Source organism: Eutrema salsugineum, unplaced genomic scaffold, assembly GCF_000478725.1.
Source record: "Eutrema salsugineum unplaced genomic scaffold, Eutsalg1_0 scaffold_14, whole genome shotgun sequence".
In the NCBI taxonomy this organism is placed as follows: Eukaryota; Viridiplantae; Streptophyta; class Magnoliopsida; order Brassicales; family Brassicaceae; genus Eutrema; species Eutrema salsugineum.
In genome coordinates, this window is record NW_006256877.1 from 4,162,866 (window position 1) to 4,177,623 (window position 14,758).

Genomic DNA, 14,758 nt, shown 5'->3' on the forward strand with positions numbered 1-14,758 from the left:
GACTGTTGTTCCCCTAAATATAAAAAAAAAAGTTTTTCAAATTTCTTTGGTATATTTAATTATGTTTATATATAAAAGAAATCTCGTTTATATCACATGGCTGCTTTTCTAACTGACCAACTTTTTTTTTCTTTTCTCTTCGTCACATCATTCTGTTTGGTATATCTATAAATACATAAGTGAACAATATGTTTGGATAGTGTCATCATCATGTGAGTAATTTTGGGTAAGATTTTGTTTTGAAATGCACTAGCATAATCTGTGGTAAGTTTTCGTTCTGTTCGAGTTAAACTAGCATCTTCTCCATCTTACATATGGGTTAATTTGTATACTTTCAGGTATTTTCTGATACCTCTGGAAATATTTATGAGCATTACTTTGATCCTACTATATCCATTTCAAAGTTTCAAAAAAGAAAAAAAAAACTATATCCATTTCAGTAATAAGACTACACTAGTTTGAGTGCGTCCTAAATTACACGCAGTAAACAACTACACTTTATTGCATAGTAGAAACAACGTGGCATCATCGTATTTATTTTCATAGGCGACAGAAAATTTTGAGCCACAAGTCACTGAATGTCGCTCTCGTCGCTTTTTAATTTGCTTTTCTATCGAGAAAATGAGCTGTTATATCCGACGCGTGTGAACACGAGTTTTGTGGTTAGGGGATATGCTGACGTGGATTAAATCTAACTTTTTAAGACTAAATGTGAAATTTGCGAATATTATAATATCCATCTCCTGGTTATAACTTGTAATGTAATTTGTTTTTACGTTTACAAGTCTTTGACATTTGTTGTATTTTGGTGATGGAAAATAAACTTGGTTAGGCTTAAACCGTAGACAGGTTAGCCTAATTGAATGTCTGGTTATTGCTGCTCATGGTTTACGGTTTAGATATAAACCAACATTTCAATTTGTAATTGATTTTTGACAATCAGTCAAAGCGTGTGTATATATCTCTGACTGTCACTGAGGTAGTTAGTTGTTACAGAGAGATATATATAGAGGAGAAGAAGATTGTAATCTTGGAATATAGTGTTGCTTGATTCACCAAGCGGAGACGTAGGATGTTATCTGACATTAAGAGGCCAGACTCGTAAATTTCTGTGTCGTTTTTCTTTTTTTATTAATTAGTATCCGAGTTCAATTCAAAGTCGATTCGAGATTAAGATCCTAACAACATTGTTAAAATTTAGATATATAAGCGTTCTTGATTAGAGTTAACACATCTTTCGTTACCAGATTAGTTATAACTGGTTTTATAAAAAAAAAAAAAATTTGAGTAGCTAGCTTAATTTTGAGTTGGTATATTTAAAGGAGGCAAATAGTTAATCCAAAGTATTAACTTCTTTTTATGTTCCATTCCATGCCATTCCATGACATAATATCGTCAAATTTTGACGAATTGTTCAAAGTTCAAATCAAGAGCAAATCAGAAACTCAATTCATTAACAACTGGGCCTGCCTAGCCCATCCCAATATTTCCTAAATTGAGTTATGGTATTGTGCGAGAGAATCTGTTAACGTAAAATATTTCGATCAACAAGTAAACATACACGTTTCATACACATATCTAGTTCCAACACAACATTTTATTTCACAACGAATACAATACTTGAATGAGAAGATAATAGAGTTTGTACTTAAGATTATCTAAATAAATTACAAGGAAACAACAAAAGAAATACTAAAAACACCAAATCAACAACAACAACACACACACAAATGTAAAAACTCAAGCGGACATGCATCCGACACCGTAACGAGTGGTCGGAAAAACAAGAAACAAAGCACTGCAAACAATTCCGACCATCAACGGAAAACTCTCCATAACTTGATCCATCTCTTTCTCTTTCCCCGGAAACAAACAACCCGTAACTCTCCGATCAGAAAACGCAATCGCCATAAACACCAAAACGCTCATCACCGCATGAACAAAGTCGTTAACCCTCAACTTATACCTATCGTCACTCACCGGAATCGCCGCTTCCGCTATCACATCTCCGCCTCCTGACTCCGGCGGCGGCGGTTTCATAAACACGGCGAGTCCACGCGGCGTCACGAAACCGTAATAGATTTTCCCATCGGATGCTTTGAAACTGTCGGTGAAATGGAACAGGAAGCAAGACATTGCGCATAGAAGCAAGAGGAGATGAATCATGAGTGTGTTGATTCCGTTGCAGTCTCCGTCACGGTAGATTGACGGAAGAACCATTTCGAACATCAAGAGTGTTCCTGTCGGAAGAAAGTTGACGAGCATTGATGTCTTCGAAACCGTTTTTTGAACTCCTTGTGCCACCATGCGACGTTTTCGGCCTCTTCCTCCTCCGGCGGTGGCTCCTGCCGGAAGTGTTGGAAGTGAAGAGATTAAGACGGGTTTTGGGGAACGAGACGGTGGTGGTGATGGTTTTTGCGGCGGAGTCGACGTCGTGTAAAATCTGATCCCGACGCTTTCCTCTGTTTTCTCCATTTTCGTGTTTTCTCTATCTTTTTTTTTTGTGTGATTCAACAGGTTTTGTGAAAATGAAATGACTTATGAAGAGTGAGATTTTTTATTTTAAAAATTTCGACGGTTATTGACGGTTATAGAGTTTTTATCCAACGGTTATGTAAAAGTTTGCTCTCTTTGATAAAGAAGCCACGTGGTTCTCTGGATTAAAGGAGGAGATTCCATGAAGGAATAATAGCCGTCCGATTAAGGTGGCCGACTGGCCGTCTTCTCTGTTTTTGCTTTCGTCGCTCTTTTGTCGCGGTATTTTACATAAAAATGGAAATCAAATTCATAAAACTAATCGAAGCTTGATAAAATTATTTAGAAATTAAAAATTATATGGAGAACACTAAATGGGCTCAAGTCCATGAACTAGCCCAATCCTAGTCTTTGAAAGGCCAATTTTTTATATGTACTCTTCAAGGAAAAATTCAAATTGAATCATCATCGTTTTAATTAATCAAATGAAAAAGTTATTAGATTAATGGAAGAGGAGAAAGTACTGAAATTGGAAATCAATTGATAGATATAAGATATTGGATGTCGAAATTGCTTGTTCACTTGATTTGTCGAAGAAGGCTTACCATAATGATTAGGTGTTACTGATTTACTCTATTCCTCCTTATTGGCTTTGGATTTGTTGTATAAAAAAATTGTTGTACTACCGTTACACTATTTAATAATTTATAAAGGTGTTGTTAAAAAAAAACTTATTAGATTTTATAAAAAGTTTACTACTGGCTGTGGATATTTGGTAAATAAATCAATCAGCTTTATTTTCTTCATTCATGAAACACTTGATGATGATATATGTTATGTACGATACGAGAAACATGCTTGTAAAACAATATATATGAAGAATTTATATTCATACATCACGAATAGTTTATGAATTCATATTATGAAAAATATCATAAAATCAGTTCAAAAAAAAAAATAATAATTTGAGCAAAACCCTTATAAAATTGTTAGAAAATTTGACTTTAATTATCCCTTAAAAACTTACGTAAAAGCTTCTCTAATGAAAGATTACTGTACAGAATTTAAGTTGCGAATAATTTTGTGAAGGAACTCCAATATTATAGGGTTTGAAGTCTGAAGAAGCAATAAATTGAACGTACCTAACCAGTGAGAGATGTCGTTCGCAGATTCATCGGATGGTCATTTTCCATTTACTACAAAACCCATAATAGGTCAAAGGAAGAGCTGTCACTATTCGCTTTCCTTTAATTTTTTCACTTTAGTTAATTTGTAATAAAGTAACTGTGCCTATCTACAAAGCTATTCCAAGGCTTTGTAATGTTTGGTGATGGAGTTATTTTCCCTCGGTTCTTTACACTTTGCAACTTACAAGATAAAATTTAAACCCTAGATATTTGCAGTATTCTTATATCTGAAACTTCACCATGCTCTATGTATTGGATGACCATATGTAATCACCATGAATTACATTTTTTTTTAAATTGTCTCGATTCAAACCATATTGGAAATATTTCACACTGGCCACTACGTAGGTAAGAATAAGATCATACAATTGTATGAGGTTAAACAATTTAAGAATGAGTTCTTTTAAATTAGATGCAGACTGATGATTTAATAAGATAGTCAAATTAGTTTTTCTTTTAAATATATATTTTTGGGTGAACTTGAAATTTTCTAAATGCACCATTATATTTGTAGCAATGGGCATTGATCTTTAAGAACTGATGAAACAAACAAGATTATTAAAAAAAGAAAAAATAACAATATTCCAGTGAGTCATGCATGGTGGAGATTATATAGCTCGATCAGTAAGTCTGTTTTTTTTTTTTAATTATTATTATGCAATGTACTTCTACTTTTATTTTGGTTAAAAACTTAAAACATGATTTATTAAGTTAGATATGAAAACGTGTACTTATATGATGTAGACTTCACATAACTCGATACTTATTCAACTATTCAAGTACAGACTTCCTATTGTTTGCTGTGTCTTCTTTGTACCATAGCCGACTACCTTTCCTTAAATATGTTAGAGACTAATTCAAGTGTACAAAATGTACTATTCATTAACTTTTCAGTTTTCCACTGGTTAGATTGTATACCCTTATTACCATATTTTGTAAAATCATTTTCTTATCAATAGTAAAAATTATACAGGTTTGAATTCGAGAAATGTATAAATATGATTGTATAAATGAGAGCCCTTAGCAAAGTTTCTGTTAATTTGAGAAATGTATAAATATGATTGTTTTTATATGCATCAAAGTTCAAGTTCGTTTCATTTTTTGTTAAAAGCATCACAATTCAAGTTAGATGTAACATACAATGAAATTCAATGGGTCGACGATCCACAACCCCTTCAGAACTATCATATCTTGCTTAGCCACACAGAGTTTAGGTACTAGTTGAACGTTTAAAATTTCACAACTAATCCACACAAAACAAAGCTTTAAACTTAGAGCCACTTAGATATTGAAATCATGATTTCTGTTCAAATTAGCCATAAATTGTGATTTAACTCTAATCTGAGCATAAACGAAGTTACACTCGAAAGTCGAAACCAATCATACCCAACCCACAAAATGCAGATACTTAAGATAAACAAAATAGTCTTGTCGATTTTTTCTGAATATGTTTGCTGATATCTACGATGTAAAAAGGTTTTAAACATTTTTTCCCTTATATAAAAGTGATTAGTTAATTGATAAATCAAAAAACAATAATTTAAAAAGAATTTTTTCTTGAAATGATTATTCCATGAGATTAAACTATGCGAATATCGAATGATACAAGATCAAAAATATGTCTAACATTAAAACCAAGATAAAATAAGATTAATGTTTTAGATATTATCAATATTGAAATCTTGACTCCAACAAGCAAAACAATTTTGACTGTCCAAAATTTGATCAATTATTAAAATTTTTTTTGATGAATTTACTAAATCTTATTTCACATCTATCAAAACCGTACAGTTGAAAAATTTTAGTTTTATCAGTGGCTGAATAGGGAAGTGGTGGTGGTGGTGTCTGAACATAGTGTTTTGGGGCCTGAGCGGCCTTGACCTTTAGGGAGGCGGACCATATATATTTGAGCTGTGTAAAATAAACCAGATGAGAGAACAAAAAACCATATCTTAGACACAGAAAGATATCATCAGAGATATTAGTTAGGAATTTGCTTAGACAATGGAAACCTAATTCCCGTGTTTCGTCTTCTAATTTTGTTTATCTTCAAAAATTTTGATTTATATGTTTGTGAGGCATAACCCTCCAACGGACGACCATTCTTGTGGTGACTTCAAGGGTTTTTTTTTTCCGATATTATCTTCAGTATCCAGGTCATATATGATTAATTTAAGTTTAATTTATGTTTAGGATCAAATTAGGGAGTTAAATCGTAATTTATGTCTAATTTGGATAAAATCGCTATTTTAAAAATCTGTATACTTTTGAACAGAAATTTTTGTTCAGTATGGAATTAGGTATGAAAATTTCTATATTATTATTTAAGCAAATATTTTAAAAATAATCTTTATTTTGTAAAATATTACATGATATGCCATTACAAATAACAAAAAATAATTACAATAGAAAAAGATATAGTTGTTTTTCAAATCTATTGATAATAATATGAACAGTATTTGTTTATTGTTTAATAGAATATATATATATATATTTTTATTTTTTAACGTCTATTTTATTAATTGAAACTTACATAGTCTGAATGTAATACATCAGAAATTACATGTGGGACATAATGATAAGAACTATATTTGGTATTAACCGGTAAAGCTACCTTCCCAAGAGTGTCTGCTGCTTGATTATTTTCCCAGTGTGTCCAAACAAATTCTGTATTTTCAAACTTTCCTTTCCACTTCCAGATTTCTCTGATCCAGTTGTGACTTACAAAGTTGAGTGTTTCTTTGTTGATCAGGTTTACCAGGTTTCTGCAATCTCCTTCAAAAATGATTTTCCTATAACCTCTTAACCAACAGTATTGCATAGCCATCAATAATGCTTGGGCTTCACTCTCTAGTGGCGTTTGTGCTGCATTGCTTTCTGCTTGACCTGCCCCTTTGAAAACTCCATTTTCATCTCTTAGAATCCATCCCGCCTTCGCATTCTTTCTCTCCTTGATGTACGATCCATCATAGTTGCATTTTAGCCATCCTTCTTTTGGTTGAAGCCATCGATGATGTCTTGCCATCGAGGTTGGTTTTTGATGAAAGTCTGGCTGATTATATCTATCAACAAGCTGGTAGACATTTAACCATTCTTTTGCATCACTTTCAGCTAATTTCAGTGTTGTTAACCAAGGGATTTCTTTTTGTTGAAACAAAAGTGTATTGCGGCTCTTCCAGATGCGCCAAAATATCCACAAGGCATATTGATGTACTCTGTGAGGCAGTAATGAACTCCTCTTAAGTATGGCTTCCAGCTTTTCCTCAAAATTTAATCCCATATTGAAGACACTTGGGTTTGGAAATCCAGAAGCTCTCCATATTTGTTGTGCATAAGTGCATTCAAAGAAAAGATGATTAGTCGTTTCTTCTGAAGAAAGACACCGTGGACAAAGTGAATTTCTTGTCATGTCTTCTTTTGAGGTTTTCACCTGTTGGGATTGCACTTGAGACCACTCTCCACAGGAAGTGCTTTATTTTTGGAGCGATTTTGAGCTTCCAGATTAGTTGCTTCAGATTAGCATTACCAGAAGGGGGATGAAGTATCCTTTGATGGGTATGAGCTGCCAAACCAGACTTAACTGTGTAGAGACCAGTTTTATTGTAGTGCCAACCTAATAAATCTTTTTCTGATCTTGAGTTTACCCGCATAGATAGGATAATCTCTGCATCCTCTTCCACAACTAGTCTTCGTATTTCTCTTTCATTCCACCCTGACTGTTCATCAAACAGATCTTTCACTAGACATTGATTGACGATCTCTTCTATCGGTCTTGGAGGTCGTGGAGGATCTAACGGTAACCAACCTAATAAATATTTGTTTCTTGTTTAATAGAATATATTTATTATTTAATTTTTGAATTCAAAAATATGGTAGTTTTTTATATTTTTCGTTTCAAATGATACTATAAAGTATATTTAATTAAAAACATGAAAATAATTTTTTTTTTCAAATAATATTAAAGTCGAGATTAAAAGTTATGATATTAAAAAGTGGTGAAATATTTTTTACTATAATTTGCTGCTTTATTTACTTGATTATATACAAAATAATTTTATTATTTTTACTAAAAAATTGATATGAAAAATTTGATTTTTAAACAAAAAAAATTTGTGATGGTGAAGTGAGAGTTATTAAACAGTGCATATTATAATTAATTTTATATTTTAATTTATTACAAACATGTTAAGTAAATGAGTTAGTTCGATAATAGATTATAGTTCTAATTTTTTAATATCCACCAAAACAAATTTTGCAATTCAAAATATTAGTTTTCAAAATAGGTGATATATTCAATCTACTAAATATTATAATTTTTTTTAAAAATTAAATAAAGTTTGTTGTCTTTTTATTTATTATATATAAAACCTAAGTATGAAGAATATTATATTATTTTCATATATAATTAAAGAAGATAAAATTGATTTTTTATAGTTTGTGGACAGATTATAAAACTCAGTTATTAAGCGATGAAAATTAACTAATGATTACAATATTATAATATTTTGCGTATTAGGCTAAATAATATTATAGTCTAACGCTAATGGGTTAAAATAACTTTATATATAGATTAATTCAGTTTTTATAATTTAAACAAAAAAATAAAAATAACTTTATATACGGATCAACTCATTTTTTAAATTCACAAAAGATATGCATTATATGATAAACTTTATAAAATAAATGTTTTTACAAAATAACTGCTTTTACAAAATTATTTAAATTAATTGAAGGTCAAAAATATGTCCTCTGCACTACAGTGCAGATTAATCTCTATTTAAAAATAGTAAGACATTAGACAGAGCTAAACTTTGTGTGGGTCGAGTGAGATAGGATAAGTTTAAAAGGAATGTGAGGTAGACCCAAATTCAATAAACTAGTTTGTTGATATTATGTTTGATATATATATATATACTAACTCTACTTTTCAAATGACGTTTGGCATGAGCAAATGCTGATAACGTTAATATGTTAAGACAATGTAAGAATATGGTCGAAGATCATGGGTGTTGTAGATTAAATCATTTTCTTTCTTTTCTATATTACTACTCTGAATAACTTTCTTTGTTAACAATAGTTTGAATAATTATTCCAAAAACGACTAACCAAAATTTAACTACTAGCCAAGATTTATATAGTAGCCAAAATACATATGCATAATACGTGTATTAGGTGTGCATATTTCATGCCCCTTCTTGATGAAATAAATAATAAACTTATATATATATATATATATATTTATAGTTTATTTGTTTTATTCAAGGCTATGCATATAAAACTGTTTATATACTTGTACGAATCTATTGGAAGATGAGCCTATGCAACGACAACAAAACATTAATGAGCAATATTTGGAATATGGTAGAAAAATCTATAAATACGAAACACGTTGAAATAGGTTTCATTTACTTTAAAAGCTTGAAAGATTCTTTCATCTTTCTTTAATTGCTTTCTTTCTCTCTATATATATTCTCGTTCCTATGCTTCTTCTTCATTTTTTGCCCAAAATTTTTGGAATAACAAATACATTCACAAAAGGGAGAAACAAATGTTTTTATATCTTACTCTTTTCTTTGAGAATTTTCACACCATGGCTTTTGCTCTCAATTTTTTTTTGGTCATTTTACCTTCACTAGAAATTTAATTCGGTTTTTATTTCAGTTATTAATGGTTTGGAAATATTAAATATTAACTTTGGATAGGAATAACACTGAAGGTGTGTGAATAGATTATCTCATCGAAGGCCTTGAATGTGGGAAATAGGCCATTGTTGTTTAGCCAAGGATGACTTGCCGGCAGCTTTGTATATAGCATAATTTTTCATCTATGGAGATTATGCTTATTATAGGGACCTTATATACATAGTTTTAATTACTTTTTTTTTCGCTACTTTATATATTTAATAAGAAAAGGTAATTTCTTGTGTATATGTGTTTGGTGGTGGGATGGACAAAGCAAGCCCGGCAAGTCATCTCTGGCTATGCAACTGCCTCTTTCTCTCATTCTAGGCTTACGGTGATACATAAAATTTTTCATAGAGCACTCTTATGAGTTATGATGATGAATATGGCCATGGTCCTATTAGAGATGTACCTACTTTGTTGGAAAACACTAGATTTGCTTCATTATATATATATATATATATATATATGTATTTTTGAGATCCCAAAAATTGTTGAATTTATCTTAATTTAGTGGTTAGATTGATTTGCCATTTGTAGTTTGGAGATCAAGAGTGAGAGTTCAAACATACCTCTTCAATTAGGTTCTTCTTGTTTTTTTTTGGTACTGTTTACTTATATATAACTAGAAAAACAAAATCAATTTCTTTTTCAAAACACCTTCTTGGACCTTCGTAAGATTAATAACGACCCTAGTACAATATCTAATAAATGATTTTAATGGTTTTACAATTTCGTTCGAACTTTTGTGTGTTTATTTGACACGTAAGATAATAAGATATAGACAAAGTCGGAAGTCAATTTCAGCTCAACATGTAGAAGAATAGTACTTTTTTATGTCGGTTTATATTAGTTATATATATATATATATATAAATATATACTTATTTATGTTCACATTCATATCATTTGCGTCTTCATTACAAGATTTGACCATGTGCTATCTACTTTTTGATCTACCTAGGAAATAAAATATTCACAATCCCAAACATTTTATCTACACGCTCAATTTTTCTTTCTCTTTTTTTGTTTTCTTGTTAATTTTCTTATATTGAACTTAATTAACTCTCGAAAGTTTTCAGTTTTGATTTGCCGGATGTTTGATTTTACACGTTAAAAATAATAATGACTCGTAACCTAGTGATTTGTATGAATGCCATTACTGTATTTGTAGACGATGGAAATAAAAATATTGGGTGTATTACAATCAAGAGGAGTCCATAACCCGGCAAATTAAGTAAAGCAAAACAAAAAAAACAAACTTGAGTTAAATGGATATGAAACCTTCGCTAACGAGCAAACCGAAGAAGAGGACAAAGAGACCTGCGCCAAGAGATTTAGACGAAGAAACAAATGTTTGTGAATAAGCTCCGAGAGTCAACGCTGCTCCGACAAGTCCGATCACAAGAGATTGCATGTTTCTTCTGCTAATCACTCGACTCTTGCTTATCTGCTCCACTTTCTCTTCTTCTCCATCTTCTTCTCTTTTCTCTTCTTCTGTCTCTGTTTTTCTTCTTTGTCTCACCATGTTTTCTGTTTTTTGGATCTGATTTTTGATCGAGTTTCTTTGTTTGAGATTGTGTGAAATGGGTTTGTGTGAAGGGGTCTTTATGATTTTATTGAATGTCTTATCAGTGATAAATTGTAGTAGTTTATGATATGGAGACAATGTTTGTGGTCTCTTGAATATTAGTTTGAGGCCTTTGATCGACATAAAGTCAACTACTCCAACTCCAAGTGGATGTTTAGATCCATGACAATTAAAATCACGATAAAAAATTATATTAAACGATGCAATTAAAATCTCGTACTATTATTTAATATTTATATGTTGATGATATTCTAAATAAAATTTGAATTTTATTGGCTTTCGTAATATTCAGTTTATTTAAAGGTATAGTAAACTTAAAACAAATTATCTTACACTTTACTCAAAAATTAATTCTATACATATAAATATAAATAATAATGGTAAGTTTATATTTGAATAAATTTTATTTTTTATTATGCAATAAACTTATACCTCAAATTCTCTTTGTTAACAAAAATTTATATCATTGCAAAAATTTCATTGTAGTACACCAATTTATGTTAAGCATAAAATTTTTAGAGTGATTTTGTTTAATACCAAAAATTTACCAAAAAATAGAGTAGATATTAAAAGATGATCCAAAATTAGTTTGATCCTACTACATTATCTTTTTTTTCTCTGTATTACTCTTATTCCTCATGACATTAACACCACTTGCCCCTGAAAAAAAAAAGGAATTAGCCGACATGAGCATTAAATGCAAATCAGCTCAGCACAGATATAACATGGATAATAACTCTATAGCCTGACACAAGATTTGATATATCTAAGTATTATGTGATAGATAATGAAGTTAGATATCGGTAAACGACATAACGGTCCAGGTATTATTATTATTGTTTGCTAACTTTAATATATATATATATATATATCTGATAACTATATATGAAAACTATTGTTAAATTTATCCTTGTCGATCATATAGATTACTTTTAAATAACAAGTCAATAACAGATAACATTTATTCCTTAACACCATTTTTTTCATTTTATTCGAGTAAGATAAAAAACAATACACTAAACCCTAAACCCTAAAACATAAACCCTAATATTAACTCTCTTAATTAATTTCTAAATCTTAACTATAAATAGTAAAACCATAAACCCTAAACCCTAAACCTTACACCGTAAACACTAAAGTACTAAACCCTAACTACTTAGACCTAAAATCTAAATTTTAAATGGTAAATCTTAACAGATTTATCATAAACACAAACTTCATGAGTATAGTTAACGTTAAATGAAATAATATTAAATAAACTTCATGAGTATAGTTAACGTTAAACACAAACAACACAAACCCTGTTGTTAACTTTACCCTGTGTCAATAACATACAATTAACTGAAAATTAATATTAAATAAAATAATGATATAACGTTAATCTAACTAATGAGTATAGTTAACGATGTAATGCGATTGTGTTATCGTTAACTGTATTATCCGACTATTTCGAAAAAAAAGAATGGAATGGTTCTGTATATAAGAGAGAAATATATCTCTCAACTGACAACTTTTCAGATTTTAGTCACACATGATGAGAGAGAAAACCTACTTGAGATGTTTGTCGGCATAGGACTCAAAGAGAAATTTTCATTGTACCGTTAGCAGTTAATAGTTCTTTTTGGGAGGAGTTAATTTCCATGTTATTAATTGGTGTATAGTGATAATACTTTAAAATTTATTGTACAACTTTATCAAAAAAAAATAACAAAATATATCATTACTAAAAAAATTTATATGTATTTCTATTTTATGAAAATAAAGTGATACTCTCTCTGCTTCAAAATATAAGTCGTTTAAGATTTTTTCACATATATTAAAAAAAGTTTATTTTTTTCATTTTACTCCTTATTAATATATCATATATTATGTTCACACTAATTAATTAGCTATAACAGTACAAATAAAAGTGGAATTTATTAAATAAACATTTAAACCGAGAACGAGTTATATTTTGAAACAAAAAAAATCAATTCCAAAACGACTTATACTTTGAAACGGAAAGAGAATTAAAGATATTTATCTGATCAAGTATTTAATATTGCAATCAAATAATATATATATTTTTATTAATTACAGAAAACCCTGTAAAACAAACTATATAATTAAGAACACACACAACCAACTCCAATTTTGTTTACAAAAGACTAGCGCATCGCGAGGGGTTGAACCTAGTAAATATACATATACAAAAATGAAAGTGAAGAACCCTCAAAAATTGGTGTAGTTCCACTGAGAAAAAGATGTTAGGATGCGTTTTGCTTATATTCGGGTTTTTGAAAAAAGGAACCATAAGCTGTTGGGGAATTGGAGGAGGTGAACATAAGATCAGTGCATTGTCAGATGTTTTGCTTGTGCAGATTTTGTCATTGGTTCCAACAAAAGGATGCAGTGGTTACCATGTTTTTGTCGGTCTGATTGGAGATGGTGCCACGAATGGAGTACAAAGATATCAAAGATAATTACTCACAATCTTGGCGGCTTCGTTGGCCGTTTATTTGGCGAAAGTGAGCAACCCGAGTCTAAATGGCGGTTTCTTAACGAGTCTTTGAAACTCCACAAGGCCCCTATATTAGAAATTTTGGCTATAGAACTTGGTCCATATTGTCTTGTTGATGCTAACAAGGGAAAGTGATTGGAAATGCAATTGATCGTAGGGTTTGTAAACTAGAGTTTGGTCTCACGGGGCCGCAGAGCCTACTAGCTTACCTGAAAGCCTTTATATATGTGATACACTTGTTTATCTCCGTCTTTCTGGCAAGGTTTCTGTAGATGTTTCTTCTCCGGTTTGCCTTCCCTCTCTTAAACATCTTTACCTTGCTCTGTGATATACAAAGAAGGGAATCTCTTGTTAGGCTTTTATCGAGTTGTCCTATTCTCAAACATTTGAATGTGGCGTGACTACATGACCAAGACAATGTAACAAAGTTTACTATAAAAGTGTCATCGCTAGAGACCTTAGAGAAAGAATATACGAAATCAAGAGTATTCAACGATGAAGATGCACAGATATGGGAGGAGGATCTTTAGTCATAGATTCCATGATTTTAAAGGAATTTACCATCGTAGACTTACCTACAAACTCTTTCTCAATTGAGAACAAGCCTCACCTTGATAAAGTAATTACGTTTGTAGTTACCCTGATGACAAATTTATGAGATGTCTTTCCTCACTTAGGTATCTCGAGATATGTCGAAGCCCTATAACGGTCACTTCACTTTCTTTTTTTTTCTTTCTTTTTCTTATGGTTATGATCACATTTCTAGCGTTTACTTATGTGTTGCTTGTGTTCATTTCAGGTTGCGTGTTGTGGGCTTGTGGCATTATCTTCTCCCAGCTTATAGAGTGTAAAATACGTCCTTGTGTGTTAGATTGGTTTGAACCATTATTGTTGTTGCTTCAAAATTCTCCTAACCTGAAAGTTCTTGTCATCGATCAGGTTTGTAATTCTCCTGCGCATGCATGCAGTAGTTATTTTTAAACTGAAGCAAACGTAGGTTAATTACATACCCTGATGCTGCCTCACAGGTATATTATCAAACTGAGCCTTTTCCACTTTCATGGAATCAACCGAGTTATGTTCCCTTATGCTTGTCAACCAGTCTCGAGATCTTTGAGTGGAACAAATTTCGAGGAAAACCTGAAGAGATGGAAATAGTAAGATACATCTTTGCCAACTCCAAGTGTCGAAAGAGAGCTGGAATCTCCTTGAATTCAATCTTCTGGGGTCGAAAGGATATAATGATAGAGTTAGCACACATGCCGGAAATAACTTCAACATCATCTAAGCTTCACTTCTACACTCAACTGAAGGTTAATCATTAA

General features: G+C 31.1%; 3 protein-coding genes across 3 annotated transcripts; 1 reads left to right on the forward strand and 2 right to left on the reverse strand.

Moving 5' to 3' along the window:
* Positions 1 to 1,740: 1,740 nt before the first annotated feature.
* Positions 1,741 to 2,475, reverse strand: LOC18022538 (protein DMP9). Its single transcript, XM_006405544.1, has one exon. The coding sequence runs from the start codon at positions 2,473 to 2,475 to the stop codon at positions 1,741 to 1,743; it is 735 nt and encodes a 244-aa protein (XP_006405607.1).
* An 8,020-nt stretch (positions 2,476 to 10,495) lies between these two features.
* On the reverse strand, positions 10,496 to 10,992 carry LOC112088541. The gene has a single exon (XM_024158930.1). The coding sequence runs from the start codon at positions 10,868 to 10,870 to the stop codon at positions 10,610 to 10,612; it is 261 nt and encodes an 86-aa protein (XP_024014698.1). The 5' UTR covers positions 10,871 to 10,992; the 3' UTR covers positions 10,496 to 10,609.
* A 2,184-nt stretch (positions 10,993 to 13,176) lies between these two features.
* LOC18022539 (F-box/FBD/LRR-repeat protein At4g26340) lies at positions 13,177 to 14,758 on the forward strand. The gene is made up of 5 exons (XM_024158636.1): positions 13,177 to 13,360; positions 13,628 to 13,757; positions 14,069 to 14,124; positions 14,233 to 14,372; positions 14,462 to 14,758. Exons 1-5 carry the CDS (start codon positions 13,177 to 13,179, stop codon positions 14,756 to 14,758), a joined length of 807 nt encoding a protein of 268 aa, XP_024014404.1.

Coding starts and splice junctions, on each gene's coding strand:
- LOC18022538 (XM_006405544.1), bottom strand. CDS start 2,475: ATGGAGAAAACAGAGGAAAGCGTCGGGATCAGATTTTACACGACGTCG.
- LOC18022539 (XM_024158636.1), top strand. CDS start 13,177: ATGTTAGGATGCGTTTTGCTTATATTCGGGTTTTTGAAAAAAGGAACC. Junction 13,361..13,627: donor TGTCGGTCTGATTGGAGATG/GTGCCACGAATG, acceptor ACGGGGCCGCAG/AGCCTACTAGCTTACCTGAA. Junction 14,125..14,232: donor ACTTAGGTATCTCGAGATAT/GTCGAAGCCCTA, acceptor TGTTCATTTCAG/GTTGCGTGTTGTGGGCTTGT.
- LOC112088541 (XM_024158930.1), bottom strand. CDS start 10,870: ATGGTGAGACAAAGAAGAAAAACAGAGACAGAAGAAGAGAAAAGAGAA.